This window comes from Callorhinchus milii, unplaced genomic scaffold (genome assembly GCF_018977255.1).
Source record: "Callorhinchus milii isolate IMCB2004 unplaced genomic scaffold, IMCB_Cmil_1.0 Scaffold21, whole genome shotgun sequence".
Lineage (NCBI taxonomy): Eukaryota > Metazoa > Chordata > Chondrichthyes > Chimaeriformes > Callorhinchidae > Callorhinchus > Callorhinchus milii.
This window is the reverse complement of record NW_024704762.1, coordinates 9,739,186-9,757,981: the sequence shown is the minus strand read 5'-3', so window position 1 is coordinate 9,757,981 and position 18,796 is coordinate 9,739,186. Positions and strand designations below refer to the sequence as shown.

General features: G+C 46.8%; 1 protein-coding gene across 1 annotated transcript; it reads left to right on the top strand.

Annotated features, from left to right (window-relative positions):
* The first annotated feature begins 8,471 nt into the window (after positions 1–8,471).
* LOC103182072 (neurofilament medium polypeptide) lies at positions 8,472–17,026 on the top strand. Its single transcript, XM_042342870.1, has 10 exons — positions 8,472–9,000; positions 9,208–9,269; positions 9,563–9,598; positions 9,744–9,782; positions 10,433–10,499; positions 10,918–11,099; positions 15,004–15,070; positions 15,645–15,771; positions 16,170–16,344; positions 16,739–17,026. The coding sequence occupies exons 1-10, from the start codon at positions 8,504–8,506 to the stop codon at positions 16,987–16,989; spliced, it is 1,503 nt and encodes a 500-aa protein (XP_042198804.1). The 5' UTR covers positions 8,472–8,503; the 3' UTR covers positions 16,990–17,026.
* The last annotated feature ends 1,770 nt before the right edge of the window (positions 17,027–18,796 follow it).

The window sequence follows — 18,796 nt, the reverse complement described above, 5'->3', positions numbered from 1 at the left end:
TGATTTAACTTGGATATTAATAATCCTTGCATTTGACACAGCGTCTTATCACATCTTCGAGATGTCTCAAAGCGCTTCGCAGAATATAGTGTAAAGTGGAGTGACCGTGTGTTTTGTGGGTGAAACACGGCAGCCAATTTATATATTAAGACCTATCTTCTCTACTGTGTTTTGTGAGGCACCACATAAATGCAAGTTGTTCTAACTCTCCCACAATCAGCCATCAACTAAATGATTAATTTCTTGGAATTAGAAGAGGGAGAAACATAGACCTGAGAACAAATTGTTCCAAGGCTCTTAAATGAACTGATCTCATCTGGTGTTGGGGTCTACAGGCAGCTGCTTGTTATACATATCTGTTTAGAGCAGAATTGATTGCTAATGTCTTTGTTTGACCTTAACCCTTGATTTAAGCAGCGAATAAATCAATGGTCGCTGAGCACATTGTTGTTCTCAAGCCACGACAGACTGTGCTGTTAGCAGGCACTCCCCCACCCCCACTGTGAGCATTCAGTTTATCTGTGTGATTTCAAGAAACACTGACGTAATCCAACGGTGATCCATTCTACTATTTTAAATACAATACTCGCTTTTTGAGTGGCTCCTTGCTGCATGAGCACCCCGGGATGCCGTCAAGTGTGTAGGGAGCTATATTGTCGTTGTTGGGTCAGGCGGGGATTCAGGCAGGATGAGATCTAACAGGTTCGAAATTCTTGTGATGTTTGGTCACTCAATCCACGACTGTTTGTAGGACACTGCTCTGCGCAATTGACGACGTGCGTTTACAATATTCGTTACAAGTGACTATTGCTGCTCACAGCTTGAATTCAACGCGACTCCCTCAAGAACCCAACACTTAACAGAATCGTTCAACGTACTTTACAAACCATAACTTAGACCAAGATTCTTTGCCCTTATATGGTAGGTTGAGTGTGTGTGTGGGTGTCTGGGTGAGGAGAGAGGGGGAGAATCCCTCTGCACAGAAAACAACACAAATGTTATCCCTATTTGTGCTAAATGTAGTTAACTAGTGAGAGATAACAAGGGGATGTAATCTTAAAGCCAGAGTCTAGATGGTCACTTACAGCGCTGTGAGGATTTGGAATGCAAGGCTCAAGCAAACAGCAGAGACAGGATCGACAGACGGTAGATAAAGAGATAGAAAGATACTATCACTAATAATAATTTGGTCACTCAATCCAGATCGGGAGATAAAGAGATGGCTAGCTATTTGGGAAGGAAATGGATTAAGGGATATGGAGAAAAGGCAGGGAAATGGGAATAAAAGATCTACAGGGGTCTAATAAAATGGTAAAAAAACAAGCGTAATGAGCTGAATGGCCTCCTCCTGTTTCTGCGTTGTGCGCGCGAGGAAGAAAAAGTGGAAATAATCAAAACAAGCGCAATTAACGTTTGGGAGGCAAAGCAATAAATCCTCACCCACCCCCCCCCACATACAAACACATGCTCACACAGAAACAAGGACACAAACACACACACAGACACGCAAACACATGCACACACACACACAAAGGCAAGGCAAAAGCTGGCGTCAGATGCCGTAAATTGTAAACCAGATTCAGAACCAAATTGGGGGCTGTGAGGAGAGGGGGCACCTCACAGAGAGAGAGAGAGAGAGAACTCATTGCCTGTGATGGCCTAGGACAAAGATTTCCCAAACCCGGAGATTCTCTGAGCTGTCAGGCGATTGATTACTTCGCTCAAAGACCACTGATGGTGTCTAAGCGCTGGGGCAAAGGCCGAAAGGCAGGGAAGGCTGACGTGAGGAACAGAACACTGTTCTCATTGACACGAGGGAACACCATGTTGGCAATTCTCCATTCAGCCTCGGACGTCAGGCTCGCAACCTCCAGCTCACGTTGATGGCTGTTTGGTTCCACAAGCCTGCGTGAGAGTTAGCAGCTCGGAGGCTGTTTACAGGCCATTAGGCTGCTCGCTCGTGTGTATAGTTGTGGTTATGTAACACAGCACTTTGGTGAAAGAGCAATTGGGGTAATAAATATAAATAAAATAATCCTTGTATTTGATACAGCGCTTTTCACGTCTTCGAGACGTCTCAAAGCGCTTCACAGAATAGACTGTAAAGTGAATTGACTGTATATTTTGTGGTGGAAACACGGCAGCCAACTGCACACAGCAGCGTCCCCACAAACAATCATGGATTGAGGGATCCAAATATTATTGTTTTTTTTGAAGGATGATTATCCCCGCCAATCGACTAACAACCGGGTTGTTACTGCCGGTAAACAGAGGAGTGTGGAGTAAAGAAACTTGCCCAAGGTTTCGCCCTGCCGGAAATCAAACCCAGGTCTCACGCTTGCGAGGCGAGCGCTCTGACCACTGGTAAACCACAGTGTGAGGTATTTCTTGATACGGAAATGTGGGAGTGATCGAAATTGGAAGGTGTTGAAGAATGCGGTTCCCAACTGAATCCGTGGGAACTTTAACATCCACCTTAATCTCCAACGTGCAGTTTTGTTTACTGGAGTCCTGTAACTTAGTGGTTTGCGCACTCACCTCACAACGAGAAGACCTCAGTTTGATTCCCGGTCGGGGCAAAACCTCACGCAAGTTTCCTTACTTCACGCACACGCCTCTGTTTACCTAGCGGCAAGTAGGAACCCGGCTGTTAGTTGCTTGGCAGATTGCTTTCCTGTTTAACAATCCCTTTAAAAAAATGGTCACTTAATCCACGACTGTTTGTGGGGACGCTGCTGTGTGCAATTGGCTGCCGTGTTTCGCCCACAAAATATACAGTCACTCTACTTTACAGTGTATTCTGAGAAGCGCTTTGGGACGTCTCAACGACGTGATAAGGCGCTGTATCAAATGCAAGGATTATTATTGTTATTAATGCTTCCAACAACTAAGCTGTCCTGTCTCAGTACTGGTTTGGGAAGTAATTTTCTTTCTCTCTGTATCTCCCTCTGTTTCCAGCTCAGATTTCTGCTTTGCTTTACTACTCATCTCTCTCTCTCTCTCTCTCTCTCTCATTTATCAGTTAATTTCAGTCTCTGATCTAGGACACACTTTACGCTGAAATAGTGTGGCCATCTCTATCCCAATATAGAGTATTCAGGTCAGCTGTGCTGTGAGCCAGCCCGGAGTGCCCGGCACATTAAAATTCCTCTCGCGTGGCTGATGATTAACGATATGAAGCAGCAGGATGTCCTTGAGAAGTGCATAACCTCGTGGTCAAGGAAGCAAAACATTAACAAACCTCCTCACCTGCTCTCTCTCTCGCTCCTCTGTGTGACGACACTGAAACATCTCAAAACTCTTTCTCAGGGAACTCATGTCAAGTGGAGTGACTGTGTGTTTTGTAAGTAAACGCGGCAGCCTATTTGGGTGCAGCAATACCCCACAAACAGCCAGGAGGTGAATGATCCGATTTATTGTGGGGGGGGGGGCCGTTCCATTCTCCCGTTGAGAGCAATTGGGAGTTCATCCACAAAACACACAGTCACTACACTTCACACTGAATCCTGTGGGGGGTTTTGAGACGTCCTGTCCTGTCCTCCCGACTTGAAAGGTGTTGTCTGAAATGCAATAATTATTCTTATTCTTATGAGGAAGTATCAACAAGAGTAACTTTAAGCATTTGCCCACGTGAATATATAATGTCTCAAAGTGCTTTAGAATTGATCAGAAATGAAAGTGTTAATTACTTCCCAATAAATGCCTTCAGATGATTGGAACTGCGGAGTAACTATTAATACCAGGCTATCACTTATCATTTGTTTCGTTGACAACCTCCCTGGGGGGGGGGTGGGTGGTGGTGTGTGTGTGTGTGTCTGTGCTTCAAAGTCAATATCTATATTGACCGTCATCCCGTAAATCTCTTTATATTGCTCTGTCCTCTGTGCGTTGCGAGGATAGCATTATTCCTAAAAGCTGTCGGGAATTGACTGCCCTCCACTGCACCCGATACGAGAGCCAGAGACCAGGGTTGGTATCGTTCTCTTTCCACAACATCAGGTAAAAGTAGCTTCCAGACAAGGACTACATGTAGATTTAAGCGCTCTGGGGCGCCACCCTGTTTGAAGGGTGTTATATAAATCCAAGTTGTTGTTGTTGTTGTAGTACATTCCAGACGTCATTTTATTTCCCCTCAAATTTAGTTTTAACTTTGAGGAACGGCTTCAGAATTGAGACCGACTTTGAGACAATATTTCCCAAGGTTGTGGCTGTCTTGAAACTGTCAGCCCCCACCCCACCCCCACCCAAAAAAAAAAGGTCTTGCAGGATACAATGACTGGGTGGAATTTCGTGCCTTGAATGTGTGTCGGGTGATAAGAATGAACACATGGCGTGAGTAAGAGAGCGGGAGAGCATTCAGGACATTTTTATAGACTTGTGGTGTGCAGAGAGGTCGGTCAGAGTGATTTATTCTTGTTTGTAAGAGCGTTGTTCACTGTAAAAACAAAGAAAACCCTTACGAGGACTGTGGCTACAGGTGCAGTGACTGAACTAATGAATCAAAACCAGACCATTTAGGAGTGAAATCAGGAGGCAATTTTTCACACACGCATGAAGGGTAGTTAGCGGGAATCTGTCTCTCCCAAAAGGCTGCGGATTATGGCTGAATCCATTCACATTGTCAAGACTGAGGAGGATAGATATTGGTTAGGTCGGGGGATCAAGGGATATGGGGCAAAGGCGGGTAATTGGAGTTGAGGTACAAATCAGCCACGATCTTATAGAATGGCGGAACAGGCTCGAGGGGCTGAATGGCCTCCTCTTGTTCCTATGTTCCTATAAAGCACCCGCTCCTCAAACCTTTTAATAATCTCAGCTCAGCTCTTGCCAGCATGCGGGGAGGAATGTAGGTCAGCTTCGTGCTTTATCCCCTGAATCACACGAGTGAGTGGGAATCTCAACAAAGGACCAGAAAAAAAAAAGGGAAAGTTGCCAAGTAAAAGCTTTAAAGCCGGAGTTCTGTAGAGTAGCGGTTAGAGCACTCGCCTCGCAAAGCGAGAGGCCCCGGGTTCGATTCCCAGGCAGGATGGGGCGAAACCTTAGGCAAGTTTCCTTACTCCACACGTCTCTGCTGACCTCGCAGCAAGTAGAAACCCGGTTGTTAGGCGATTGGCCGATCGCCTTCCTGGGATCATAAACCCTTTTAGAAAAATGTGATCACGCAATCCATGACTGTTTGTGGGACACGGTGTAGACACGTATACACACACACTACACACACAGAGACGCGCACAAACACACCCCACACACACGGACACACACAACCCCCACATACAGATATACGCACGCAGATACACATACACAGACACACACAGGCACAGAGCCCACACACACAGATACCCACATACACACACACAGATACACATACACAGACACACACAGGCACACACAGATACTCACTATAAAAGAGGTCAGCAAAGGGGTCCCAGGGACTGAAGTCTCTGGAATGTGTGGCTGTAACGGGATCTCAAGGTGACCTCAAACACAACACAACACAACTCTGAGCGCCCACTGCCAAATCCTGCCCCGTTGAGTTAATTACATTTCTCTCGTTTATATAAAAAAAAAGGTTTTTCTTTAAAATCAAATGACAGTTTAGCTTCGCCGCTTGGGGTCGAGCGAGAAGATTCTCTGCTGCTTTTCTTTTGGGGTTTTGTTTGTTACGTGTGGCTTTAATTCAGCTCCCGCCCACCCACTCCCCAGTCTGTATCTCAGGATCTAAATATATATATATATATATGTATAAAGTGGGACAGGATCACTGGATGTGACAGGGACTTTTGAGTCATACTTGATACCTGGGCGTTTAATCTCTCGACACCAAATTAAAATAAAGTTGCAGCACTTTATGGGGGAGGGGAGGGGCGGGGGTGGGTGGGGGCAGAGGGTGGCAACCGTTAGGAAAATGGTGCACCCCAGGGAGAGAGGCCAGACCGGGAGCAGGGATAGAGTGAGAGGGGGGTGGGGTATACTGTCGGCCAGGACACCGGGAGAGAAATTCTCTTTTCTTCTCGAATAGCTCCGCCATTGGATCTTTAACGTCCACCTGAACAGGGCACTGATGGGGAGCCACACTTCCCCCCAACCCCATCCCCTTGCCCCCCACCCCCCGCCCAGCCAGCACTTCAGTGGAGCATCATCAACAACAATGAGGGGTTTGCACTCGAGCTGAGGTTCGGGATCAGAGAGAGAGGATCTAGACTGTGGTTAAAAACCCCATGTGGGGGTGGGGGGCTTTAACCCACAAAGTCCTGACTCGAGCGAGAACCCTACCGACTGAGCCAGGCTGATGCATGAAAAACACCGCAAGTTATCTCCTCTTCGCAGTAACTGACTGAGCTCAGGGGCTCCAAGGCTTTAAGACAGACGCGGTTTGTTTTGTGGGGCCGTCACCAAACGTGAAGGGGGTGGGGGTCGAGGGCAAACTCCACGGCAACTCGGGAACCGCGGAAGCTAATCCCAGAGGGTTAAGTTTCCAGATACAAGGGGATAAATAAATAGCGTTCTGATCGGAAAGCTCACTAAACCTGTTTAGGGACAAACGAAACGTCTTTCAGAACAGAACAGGACAGAGCAGCACAGACAGAGCAGCTTTGTGCGGTTTTGTTTAAAGTTTATTTCCTTTAATAAGGCTTTGATAATTTGATAATTCAGCTTGATCCTCACGCTCGCTTTCTAATCCCTTCACGCCCTGGTACCTCCCTACCTCTCCCACCTGCTTACCCCCCCCACCACTGCCCGCTGCCCGCTGCCTCCGCTCGACCGGCTCCGGCCTCCTGCATGTCCCTCGTGCCCTCTGTTCCACCATCAGCGGCCGTGCTTTCAGCCGCTACGCAGTGGAGCTCTGGAACACTCTTCCTCTATCCCTCTGTCCTGCCCCTTTCTTCCCTCCCCATCTTCAGGTCGTACCTGAAGACCTTCCTCTTGGACTGTGCCTACGGTTACCTTCCCCCCTCCCCTCCCGGCTCAGCTTTGTGCTCCGCCACTGTCAAGCGCTCTGGGACACTGCCCTGTGTGAGGGGGCACTTGTGGACGTTTGGGGACCAGAGGGGCTGAGGCTGAGGCTGAACCCCAGTGTCGCAGGGAGAGGCAGCCAACGCTCCTTGTCGCTAATTCTCTCGAGAATTTGCTCGTGGCAGAGCTGAGGCGGCTTGAGCTTAAGCCGTTTCTATTCCCAGATCCTCCGCCGCTGCTGGAGGTAAAGGACTCAGCAAAGCCGGGCAGAAAGATTCCCGGCTTAATGAACTAATTAATGTTTAACAGGGAGCGGAGTAGAGCAGAGCAGCCTCACGCCACGCCAAGCCACCGACCATTAGACAATAGAGAGAGAGAATGTTGTTTCTCATCATCATTTTAGTTAATAAAGGTCAGAGGGCACTACATACTCACCAGGAAAGTCTCTCGGCTCACGGTGTACACCCTCTGACAATCCCTCCCGCCTCCCTCTTTATTGTTCTTTCTCTCTCTCTCTTTCTTCCTCTCTTTCTCTCTTAAAAAAGTACCAGGAGCAGACAGCCCGGCTGATTTTATTGCCCGCACCACTCCCATCGGGTTTTACTGCGAAGTGTAGTGACTGTGTTGTTCTGTAGGCGAACGCAGAAGCCGATTTGTTTGCAGCAACGTCCCCATAAACAGCTGTGAAATGAACGATCGATTTCATCTGTGTGTGTGTGTGTGTGGATGGGAGGGCAGGTTGTGTGTATGGAGGGGTGCAGGGTGGGGGTCGTGGATGTATGTGGGGTCGGGGATGGGTGGGGGCTGTTGGCTGTTCTCTTTTCTCGCCTGAGAAAGAGTGTGTCGCTAAAAGGATCTTATTCTCTGAATCCCCATCTGACCTTTAGGTTAATTATCTGGTTAGAAATGATCCTCTTAACACATCTGCCTGCAGTACAGGTGTGTGTGAGTGTGTGTGGCGGGGGGGGGGGGGGGGGAAAGTGGGGGTCGAAGAGGAAAGTCTTCAGGCGTGACCTGAAGATGGTGAAGGAGGGGGTCAGGCAGGGGGGATAGAGGGAGAGAGTTTCAGAGCGTAGTGGCTGAAAGTTTGGCCGCCAATGGTGCCAATGGTTAAAGCCATCTCTGCGGTCAGTTTAGTATTGGTGAGATGCTGTCCTCTGGTGGACATGTTGGGAAAAGTCATCAAATAAAGAAATGGGTAGATTTTTCCACCATCAGCGGAGAATCTTTTCATGTCTTTTTATTCTACCAACCTAATTATTAATATCACTGTTCACTGGTCCAGTCTATTCTATTACCAACCTGCACCCAATGGGATGACCTGCTTCCCCCACCCTAACCAGCATGTTTCATGACCTAGCAACCATGGGTGTCTCCCCATTGCTAGGCAACCAGCTATGTCCCACCCCCAATGTCTGCATCAGCTGTGTCCATCACACTGAGCCAGCCCCAGGCAATGCTAACACCCAAGGTTTAAACCAAGGCGCTGTTCCAACAGGGCAAGTGACATCCTGTGGCTGTTGGTGTATCTCTGACCTCACCTCTGTCCATGGAACCAGGGACTGAGCAACCAGGTGACACAGAACAAGTAGAACAACTAGCTACACCAGCTGATCAACCAAGTCAACTAGATACATCAGCCGATCAACCCAGTCAACTAGATACACCAGCCGATCAACCCAGTCAACTAGATACACCAGCCAATCAACCCAGTCAACTAGATACACCAGCCGATCAACCCAGTCAACTAGATACACCAGCCGATCAACGCAGTCAACTAGCTACACCAGCTGAAACCGATCAAACAGAACAACCAAGTGGACCAAGTGAACCAGCTCAAGTAGCACAACCAGCTATACCAGATGACACAGCTCAGCTAGAACAACCAACTGAAACAGACCAACCAAGTCAACCAGGCGACGCACCGCAAGCACAACAACCAAGACAACCAGCTAAACCGGATGAAAAAACTCAACCAAATCAAACAGTAAAACCAGGTGAAGCAGCTGTCCGCCGTCAACCAGATCGTCCCCCAACAGCTGGTTGGTAAGTGCATGAATGAGAGGGGTTTGTGTTCTGCTGATTTATTGTCATCACTATTAGTAATATTATTATTATTGTGATTATTATTATTGTTGATGTGACCGCCAGGAAGGTGGAAGGTGAACGAGATGAACCTTGGCCTTTTATCGTCTGCCAATTCTTATGTTCTCCTCATGATTATCACTAAAATCTTTGCCTTGTTTTTGTCAGGAAACGACTCGTCAAAGATGAAACATCTCAAACGTATTCAACAATGCCAAAGAAAACCACCGGTACGTCAGCAAAGTGAGACCCTGGGATTGAGAGAGAGAGAGGCACCAGTGCCTTCAAATTCCTCATAGACTGAGCCTGTAAACCGTTTGATCGTCCAGCGTTTTTGAAGCTGGTTCTCTCTACGTTCTTTTTAAGGAAATAATCAGACGCACTCTGAAATACTGTGTCAGTCTGGGCCCGTGAGGGCGCACGTTAATTATTATTCCCATTAATTAAGAAAACGTCGCAAAATATACGTCGCACCCGGAAAGTTAACCCAATTTTTTTGTTGGTTTGTCTCATTTCTCCACAGCACTCAGTGTCACCAGCCGAAAGATTCAAGAGCTAGGTAGGAAGCTATAATCCTTGCATTTGATACAGCCCCTTATCACATCGTGGAGACGTCTAAATTGTGCCATTAATTTCTTCATATTGCCAGCATCATTATCTTCATTTTCTTACTTTCTCTCCCCCCCACCTCCCCCCCCACCCAGCGAGCGAGCCATGCATTCTTGACAAAGAACACAGAAACGGTAGGAACGCTAATTAATTGATCTGCGATTAATATATTTATACTGCGAATTACAAGGTCTTTACCTAGTGCGTTTACTCAAAGATAAGACACCTCCACCCTCCCACCCCCACACCCCCCCCCCCCCCGAATCTAAGACGCAGACAGATTTGAGAAACTCTCTTCCCTATGGGATAGACGTATATGTCTGAAATTCCAGACGGTGTTATGCTTAACGTTTCAGCGATGCCAACTAGTTATGGGATTTCCACAGCTGTTTGTGGGATGTCGCTGTGCGCCAATTGGCAGCTGTACTCACCCACAAGAACACACACGGCCCCATCACCTTCACAGGACATCCTGTTAATTCGAAGTGTGTAATTTGTGGAGCTGGAATAATAATAATTGTTGCATTTGATACAGCGCCTTATCACGTCTTCGAGATGCCTCATGGGATATACTGTAAAGTGGAGTGACTGTATTTTGTGGGTGAAATACGGCAGCCAATTGCCCACAGCAGCGTCCCACAAACATTCGTGGATTGAGTGACCGAGTTTTTATTGAAGCGCTCAGAGACTGTACCCCGTGTGAAGGCGCTACTGTATATAAATGCAAGTTGTTGTTACAGTATTTATTTTGCTTATTCGCAAACTCTCTGTTTTCCTGCTACAGCGATCATCTTCAGAAATAATGAACTGAGTGAGCCCAAGAAACTGCACAAAGGCTTTGAACTCGACAAGTAAATATCCCGGGAGCCACGTACCGTAACGTGCAATAAGTCGGCCATGCGCTTGGCAGCTGCTTGCAGGACGTCGTCGTGCGCAAATTGGCTGCCGCCTTTCGCCCGCAAAATGCACAGTCACTACATTTTACAGTATATTCTGTGAAGCGCTTTGAGATGTCTCAATCGCGTGATAAGGCGCTGTGTCAAATTCAAATTCATTATTGTTATTATGGTTGTTTGCGGGACTTTGCTGTTGGCAAATTGTCCACCAGGTTTCACCTACAAAAATACAGTCACTTTAGTGAATCCCACGAAGCGCTTTGAGGCGTCCTAACAGTACAGTGAGGCGCAGGATACAACGCAAGAATTATTATGGTGATGACTCGTGGAGGTTGAACAGATCTGTGCTAATACGTTTCGTCTGTGATCCTAGGCCATCGCCGATATGGCCTGTGAAGAACTTAACCACAAAGTCTTTGGCCACTGAAAGGGTTAATGAACTTGCCAAGCCCAAATATGTCAGTGAGAAATGGGAGCCCGATCGATCGTTTATTGATCTGGTAATGGACGCAGTTTTCATTTACTCTGTCGCAGCACACGATGGTATTACCAGCTGTAACCTGGTGGTTAGAACACACACACACGCGCGCGCTCGCCTCTGGTTACCGAGCCGTAAGCAGGAACCGCTTGTTAGTCGATTAGTGGATCACTCTTCCGGGAGTAATGCTAATAATTTGGTCACTCAATCCAGGACAGTTTGTGGGACACGAATACACGCAATTGGCTGCTGTGTTTCGGCCACAAAACATACAGTCAATTCACTTTACAGTGTGTCCTGTGAAGCGCTTTGAGATGTCTCGAAGACGTGATAAGGCGCTGTATCAAATGCCAGGATTATTATTATCATTTTATTATGTTCACGCTCCCGGCTATGATCTTAAACCTATGGCCTCCTTAAACGGCATAAAATAGCACAACCACAGAATATAAATGTCACAGCCTTCGCACGACAGACTAACCTCAGTCCGCATTCCTTTTCACAGAGCTTTTCTACTCAACTGAAGTTTGCGCAAAGGTAAGATAATTGTCTACACTATTTCATGACGCAAAAGAAAGATCCCAGGCACGTTCTTCGGGAAAGAGTGGATTATCAGCTACCGATCGGGGGTGGGGGAGGAGTGAGAGAGAGAGAGAGAGAGAGCGAGAGGGGCAAAATTCCACCTGGTCTTAGCCGGTCCAACAACAAGATGCCTTCAGTTTGTGTCTTGATTTGGAAGCTGCTTTTCCGCAGTTCTCACAATAATAATTGGCTTCCCAAATTATTGGACAGATTTAAGAATTCGCTGCAAAGTTTAGTTTTGCCAACAAGGAGCCCGGCTTCCAAATTATCTCTTGAGAATTTTCCGTAATCTCTACCCAAGTCTTTCAGCCAAAATTTTCGGCCAAAATAATTTCACAGGGGAGGACAGTGCCGGCCACATCTTGTTGAGACACATCTGTGTGTATGTGTGGGGCTGTAGGAGAGGTGGGGGGGGTGGTGGGGCGGGGCAGGAGAGGTGGGGGGATGCAGGAGAGGTGTGGGGTGGGGAGGAGGCAAGAGAAGTGGGCAGGTATTTCTCTTACTAGCCCGAGGGAATATGGATTAGATTCCCATCCGCCTGGACTCGACCACAGACCAGAGCTCAGATGCTCTCTGGCCAAATGCGAGTCCCGTCAGGACCTTCTGACCCTGTGTTGATTGATCTGTCTATTATGAGCGAATAATGTGAGGTGACCGGATTTGCTGATGTCACTGTTTTTTCCTGACACGGCACTGTGTTGTTTCAACAGACAATCATCAGATGATAACACGTCTAAAAAGAAGATCCATCTGGGTAGGTTAGCTAGCAGAGAGAGAGAGAGAATTGGAGGAGAGATGTAGAGGGGCACATTGCATCTAATCGATTACTAAGTGTCAGCTAGAGCATTTTTCCTCCTTTTCAGATATTTATCTAGTTTCTTCTTAAAAAGCTAATATGGATTTTGATTCAACGACCAAACCAGGTAGAGTATTCCAAGTCCTACCAACCCTCCCTCTGTGTAGAGAGAGAGAAAGAGAGAGAGAGAGAGAGGGAGAAAGTTCTGACCATTTGTGTATCAGTTAGAATTCCGCTATTTATTCAGTGCCCTTCATCTGCATTTTGTTGTTGTTGATATGTTGTTGGGATATTATTGCGCTTGATGTGTAACGTGCAAAAGGGAATCTGTGGAGGCTTGAATTCCGAGCACAGGTTATCAGGTCCTGGAGTGGCGTGAAACATAATCTCACAACGTCACAAGAAAGTTTCTTCGGGGTGAAAGGTCGGCCCTTCAGCCGATCTGATCTCTTCCCACCTCTAACCCCTGCACCATCCTCCTCCCACTGCACCATTGAGCTGCCTCCAATGAATCCCAGCCTTGACCACCTCCCATTTCCAGTCGTTAATTACCCTCTGCGTGAAGAAATACTTCCTGGCTTCTGCTTGCAATTTGCCTGATTCCCTTCAGAACATCTTCCCTCTTGTTCTGTTTCCCAGAGACTAGGGTGCAAACTTCCACTCCCACCACCAATTCTAATTCCTTTGGTGTGAAGATGCAGGACATAATCTTAACTCATCCCCTTCATCCCTGGTACTAACCTAATAAATCTACGCTGCACCCCCTCCAAGGCAAGTACATCCTTCCTTAAATAAGGAGTCCAAAACTGCACACAGTATCCCAGGTGTGGTCTCACAGGGCCCTATACAGTTACAGCAAGACTTCTCTACTCTTATACTCTAATCCTTTCATAATGAATGCTAACATACCGATCGCCTTCCTAATTGCTGCTGCACCTGCAGACTAACTCTCTGTGATTGGTGTACAAGGACACCCAAGTCCCTCTGGACGCTAACACATTCCAATCTCTCCCCTTCGAAAAAATAACCCGCTCTACTGTTTTTGCTCCCGAGGTGGATGACTTTGCACTTCCCTATATTATACTTCATCTGCCACCTACCTGCCCAATCACCTAACCTAGATAAATAGATATGTGTCGCTGCGTTTTTTGAATTCCATCCTCTGTGTTGACCCTTCCTCCTAGTTTTGTGTCATCCGCGAATTTAGGTATATTAACTTCAATGTCCACATCAGATCGTTGATGTAGATGGTAAATAGCTGAGGCCCAAGGACTGATCCTTGTGGCACTCCACTAGTCACATCTCGCCAATCTGAAAAGTACCCATTTATCGCTATTCTTTATTTCCTACCCGTCAACCATTCCCCAATCCACGTTAATATGCTCCCCCCAATTCCATGGGCCCTTATCTTTTGGACTAACCTTTTATGCGGCACCTTATCGAACGCCTTCTGGAAGTCCAAATAGACCACATCCACTGATTCACCCTTATCGAGTTTACTGGAAATATCCTAAAAAAACTCTATGAAATTTGTCAAACATGACTTCCCTTTTGTAAAGCCGTGTTGACTCGGCCTAATTATATTGTGCCCTAAATACCGCACTACCACATCCTTAATCCACGATTCTAAAATTTTCCTATCACTGATGTGAGACTAATTGGCCTACAGTTCCCCATCTTTTCCTTTCCACCTTTTTTTAAATAGTGGTGTGACATTTGCGATCTTCCAATCCATGGGGACTGTTCCAGAATCCAAGGAATTTTGGAAGATCAGACCCAAGGCCTCCACCACCTCATAAGCTCCTCTTTTAAAACCCCGGGATGCAGATCATCCGGACCGGGGGATTTGTCACTTTTTAGTGCTAACAGTTTCCCGAGCACCAATTCTCTACTAATGAAAATTTCCCTAAGTTGCTCCCTGTCCTTATCCCCTCAGTGCATCCGTATTGTGATCTAATAGAATGGTGGAACAGGCTCGAAGGGCTGATTGGCCTTCTCCTGTTCCTTTGTCCACCCCACCCTCATCCCTCCAGGGACCTGATAGTTTGATCTGTTAGAAACTGAAAAACACCTGGTAGACCTGACACCCGAGAGGTCTGGAAACAGGATAGAGGCAGACAGGTCAAGCCGCTAACAAAAGGAAAGGAACAGAACAGAACGACACAGCAGCCTGAGCAAACGGGAGGCAAACGGGGGGGGTGGGGGAAACGAGACAAACAGACATAGAGCGTGAAGAGAAATGTTAAGGAAAAGACGGCAGAGAGAATCGCAAAGTAACCTGATGCGTTTTCAAATATAAACGATGGTGAATTGTCTACGCAAAGTAAAATATCGTCAAGATTGAAAGCCTAGTTATTATCAATGAAAGAGCTGCAGTGTTGGGGGTGGTGGGGGAGAGCTTTAAGATCAGCTGTGGATGATTATCTCAGCGATGGGGGTCACATTCCACCCCCCGTAAAAAAAAAAAAAGAATAGTTTAATGTTTTCATTTTTAAATTGTGTTTGTTTGAGTTGGGTGGTGGAAGGCAAAAGTAAGAAATTTTACTCCTAGGTGACTTTAAAATGTTTTTTTTCCTTTGCATCCCTCTCCCTCCTCCTCCTAGATGCCATTCCAAGATTCATGTACCTCAGTGAACCCAAGGCTTATCACAAGGACTATGAGCCCAACAGGTAAATTAATAACAACAATCCTTGCATTTGTTATAGCACCTTATCACATCGTTGAGATGCCTCAAAGTGCTTCACGGAATATAATCAGTATTGTAAAGTGAATTGACTGTGTAGTTTGTGGGCGGAACGTGGCAGCCGATTGCGCACAGCGGCGTCCCACAAACAGTCGTGGATTGAGCGACCAAATATTTGCTGTATCCCAGAATGTTATTTCCTGACAGAAAACTCTCCAATTTGTATTTGAAAGAATCAACACTTTCTGCTTCCGCCGCCTCCCTGGGGAGCCTGTCCGTAGATTTATCATAAAACTTAATATTCCTGGCAAAGTCTAATAATTTGGTCACTCAATCCACGACTGTGTGTGGGGACGCTGCTGTGCGCAATTGGCAATTGGCGTTGTGCCCATAAAATACAGTCACCCCACTTCACAGTATATCCTGTGAATCACTTTGAGACGTCGAGAAGACATGATCAGGCGCTGTCTAAAAACAAAATGCAAGGATTATAAAGGGTTGCTTTTCGGGGGTTATGGGGGGGAATAAAGCTAACGAAAGTCTCCTCTCTCCTCACACAGACCATCACCCATTTGGCCTGTGCCAGAATCGGCCATGAAAGTTGTCACCACGCAAAAAACCCGTGAGCTGGCTCAGCCAAGGGTCGTCAATAAAGACTGGAAACAGGACCGCTCGCCTTACAGTGAGGTATTTGTGCCCTTTGGTTCCCTCACCGCACCAGCCAGTCAATACAGGTCACCTCAAATAGTAAAACAACTTGCTTAATAATAATAATAATCAGGCCTTTAGCCTCTCTGCCCCCAACCTTTGGAACTCCCTCCCACAGTCCCTTCACCTTGTTCCCTCTCCTGCCTCCTTCAAGGCACGTCTCAAGACCCTCCTCTTTGACCGCACCTTTGGACATCCTCCTACCCCCTACCCTCCCTGCCCTCCACACCTCCTGATCCCAACCCCCAGCTCGGGTCCAAATCCATGACTGTTCAGCACCTTGAAACGTCCTCCCGATGTAAAAGGCGCTGAGTAAATGTAATTTGTTGTTGTTATTATGTTTTATTCCACTTTTTCTGTTGTGTTTGAACATTCAGGCCTCTGTGGGCCCGAATGTCCCACCGTCTTTTCGATTACAGAAGTTGGCTGAGCCTAAAACCTATAGTTCGACGTCTGAACGACCAGCCTATATGTTTGACAACCAGTATGTCACCCAAGTATCACCAGCAGCCAAATATGTGACAGCCACACCAAGACTAGTAGAATTATCAAGTAAGGAACTTGGGGCCTTAAATAGAAGTTATACTAATAATAAGTATCCTTGCATTTGATATAGTGCCTTGGAGGGAAGGCTTAAAGCGCTTCACAGAATGTGCTGTGAAGTGTAGTGACTGTGTATTTTGTTTACCAAGCAGTAAGTAGGAACCTCCTTGTTAGTCGATTGGTAGAGCGATTTCCGGGGGTATTAATCCCTCTTTTTGGAAAAAAAAACTAATTGATCACTCAATCTACAACTGTTTGTCGGGCACTGCTGTGTTTCACCCACAAAATACAGTCACTCCATTTTACAGTATATTCCGTGAAGTGCTTTGAGATGCCTCAACGACGTGATAAGGCACTGTATCAAATGCAAGGATTATTATTATTATAATACTTGTTTCAACAGAACCAAAAGGGACACACAAAGACTTTGTCCAGAATAAGCCAATGGAGCAGCCCGTGTCCCCCTACGCACTGACATACGAAGCGGGGGAGAGGACGAAGGCCCTGGCTGTACCCCGGAAATACGTCGCCCTGGCCAAGGAAAACGACATCTTCCAAATATCAGAAGCTGCCAAACACGCCGTGGCATCACAGAGGACACTGGAACTCGCTGCCCCGCTCCCTAGGAAAGTCACACCCAAGAAGATCACATAAACTCAGCCTTGACACAAAACCACACGGCTACAGTCTTGTTAGTTTCGGTGCTTTGCAGAGTGTGCATTGGGCTGGAGTCTAACCAGCCAAAAAAAAATGCATGGCTTGCCATTGATATCGCTGTCCGGTGAGCTTTCCTGCTACTGTCCGGCTAGGACCACCCTCCCCGTTAGGGCTTTGGCTACAGGGTTAACAGGAGCTGAGGGGGAGGATTCCCTGCCCCCTCCCAGTGACTGGTCTGCCCTTCCGGGTCCTGCCAATGAGCCAGGCTGGGGGCCCGGAGCAGGAGACCTGGGGTTGAAAATTGCACGATAAATGCAGAATAAAGATGGTTTAGAGCACAGTGGGTGGGGTGGGGGAGTTCAGCTCTTTAAAACACTTTGTGTGTGAGGGTGGGGTGTGATGGGGTGAAGCGGGGAGCGAAATTCCTCTAGCTGTTAGGTCGCCTTCGCGATGTGTTGTGAGCTCTGAGACGCTACCCTGCTGGAGGGGGCTGTATAAGAGCAAGTTGTTGTTGTTGCTCTACTTTGGGGATTTTCTCCTGCTAAAGCTTGTGCCGTCAGCCACTGTTCCTTAGCAACAAGAGACGTAGAGAGGGGAGCGTTAAGAGCACGGGTTGATGCTTCACATATGCCGTCGAGAGTACTGTTTAATTGCACGTTTGTGTCACTGTCAAAAGTGCGCCGATTCAAGGCCAACCATCTCGCATTAAAAATACAACACCACGTAGAACCACCCCACTCCTTCCCCTCTCCGCCCCCGACCCCCATGATATTTCGGAACAATTATTAACCAGAGGTTAAACTAGATGAGCTGGACGGCAGGGAGAAGATCTTTGGAAATGATAATATGGCCTTTAAAAATGTGACTTTCGATTCCAAGTGATTATTAGCACATTCGTCGCAACTGTTATGAAACATCATGTGTTAAATCTGGAACCACAAGGAACAGTGGTTAATTGGGAAGATAATAATAATACTCCTTGTATTTGATATAGAGCCTTTATCATGTCATTGAGCTGCCTCGGGATATTCTAATTGAAGGATGTTATATAAACGCAAGTTGTTGTACTGTAAAGAGGAATGACTGTGTATTCGTTGGGAAATGCGGAAGCCCAATTGTGCACAGCAACATTCACTCACTGTGTACACTGGTATGTGTTGAAGGCTCAATTACAATTGCACCAGTGAAAGTACTATAGTTATCGACAAATCCAAATTTCGCAAAAGTGGTCACCAATACAAAGGGCGTATCATCATAGACGTCCAAAGGCAAATAAAGAACATTCTAAATGCTCTCATTTCTTTTTCCCAAATATATTGGCAGCAATCTAGTTAAGAAAATAATGATAATAGTCCTTACGTTTGAGATTGGGAGTGTGTGTATGTATACATGTATGGGGGGGTGTACGCATAATAATAATGATTCGTGTATTTTATATAGCGCCTTATCGCATCGTTGAGACGTCTGAAAGCGCTTGACAGAATATAAATGTAAAGTGACTGTTTTTGTATTAAAAATAGTATGAAAAGGGTATGTGTATGTGTCCGTATGTATGTGTTTACGTGTGTGCGTGTGCGTGCGTGCATGTGGTTGTGTATATCTACAGTATGTATGCGTGCGGTTTGTGTTGTGCAGTGTACGCAGATGTGCGCGTGTGCACATAATGTGGGTGGGTGTGGGCGTCAGCGCACGCGGTGCCCGCGCGCCCGGGACCGCCCGCAAGGCGTGCGCGGGCGCGTGTCCCGTACACCCGGTGTGCGCGCGCGGGCGCGTGTCCACGATGCGTGTGCATGTGGTGAGTGTG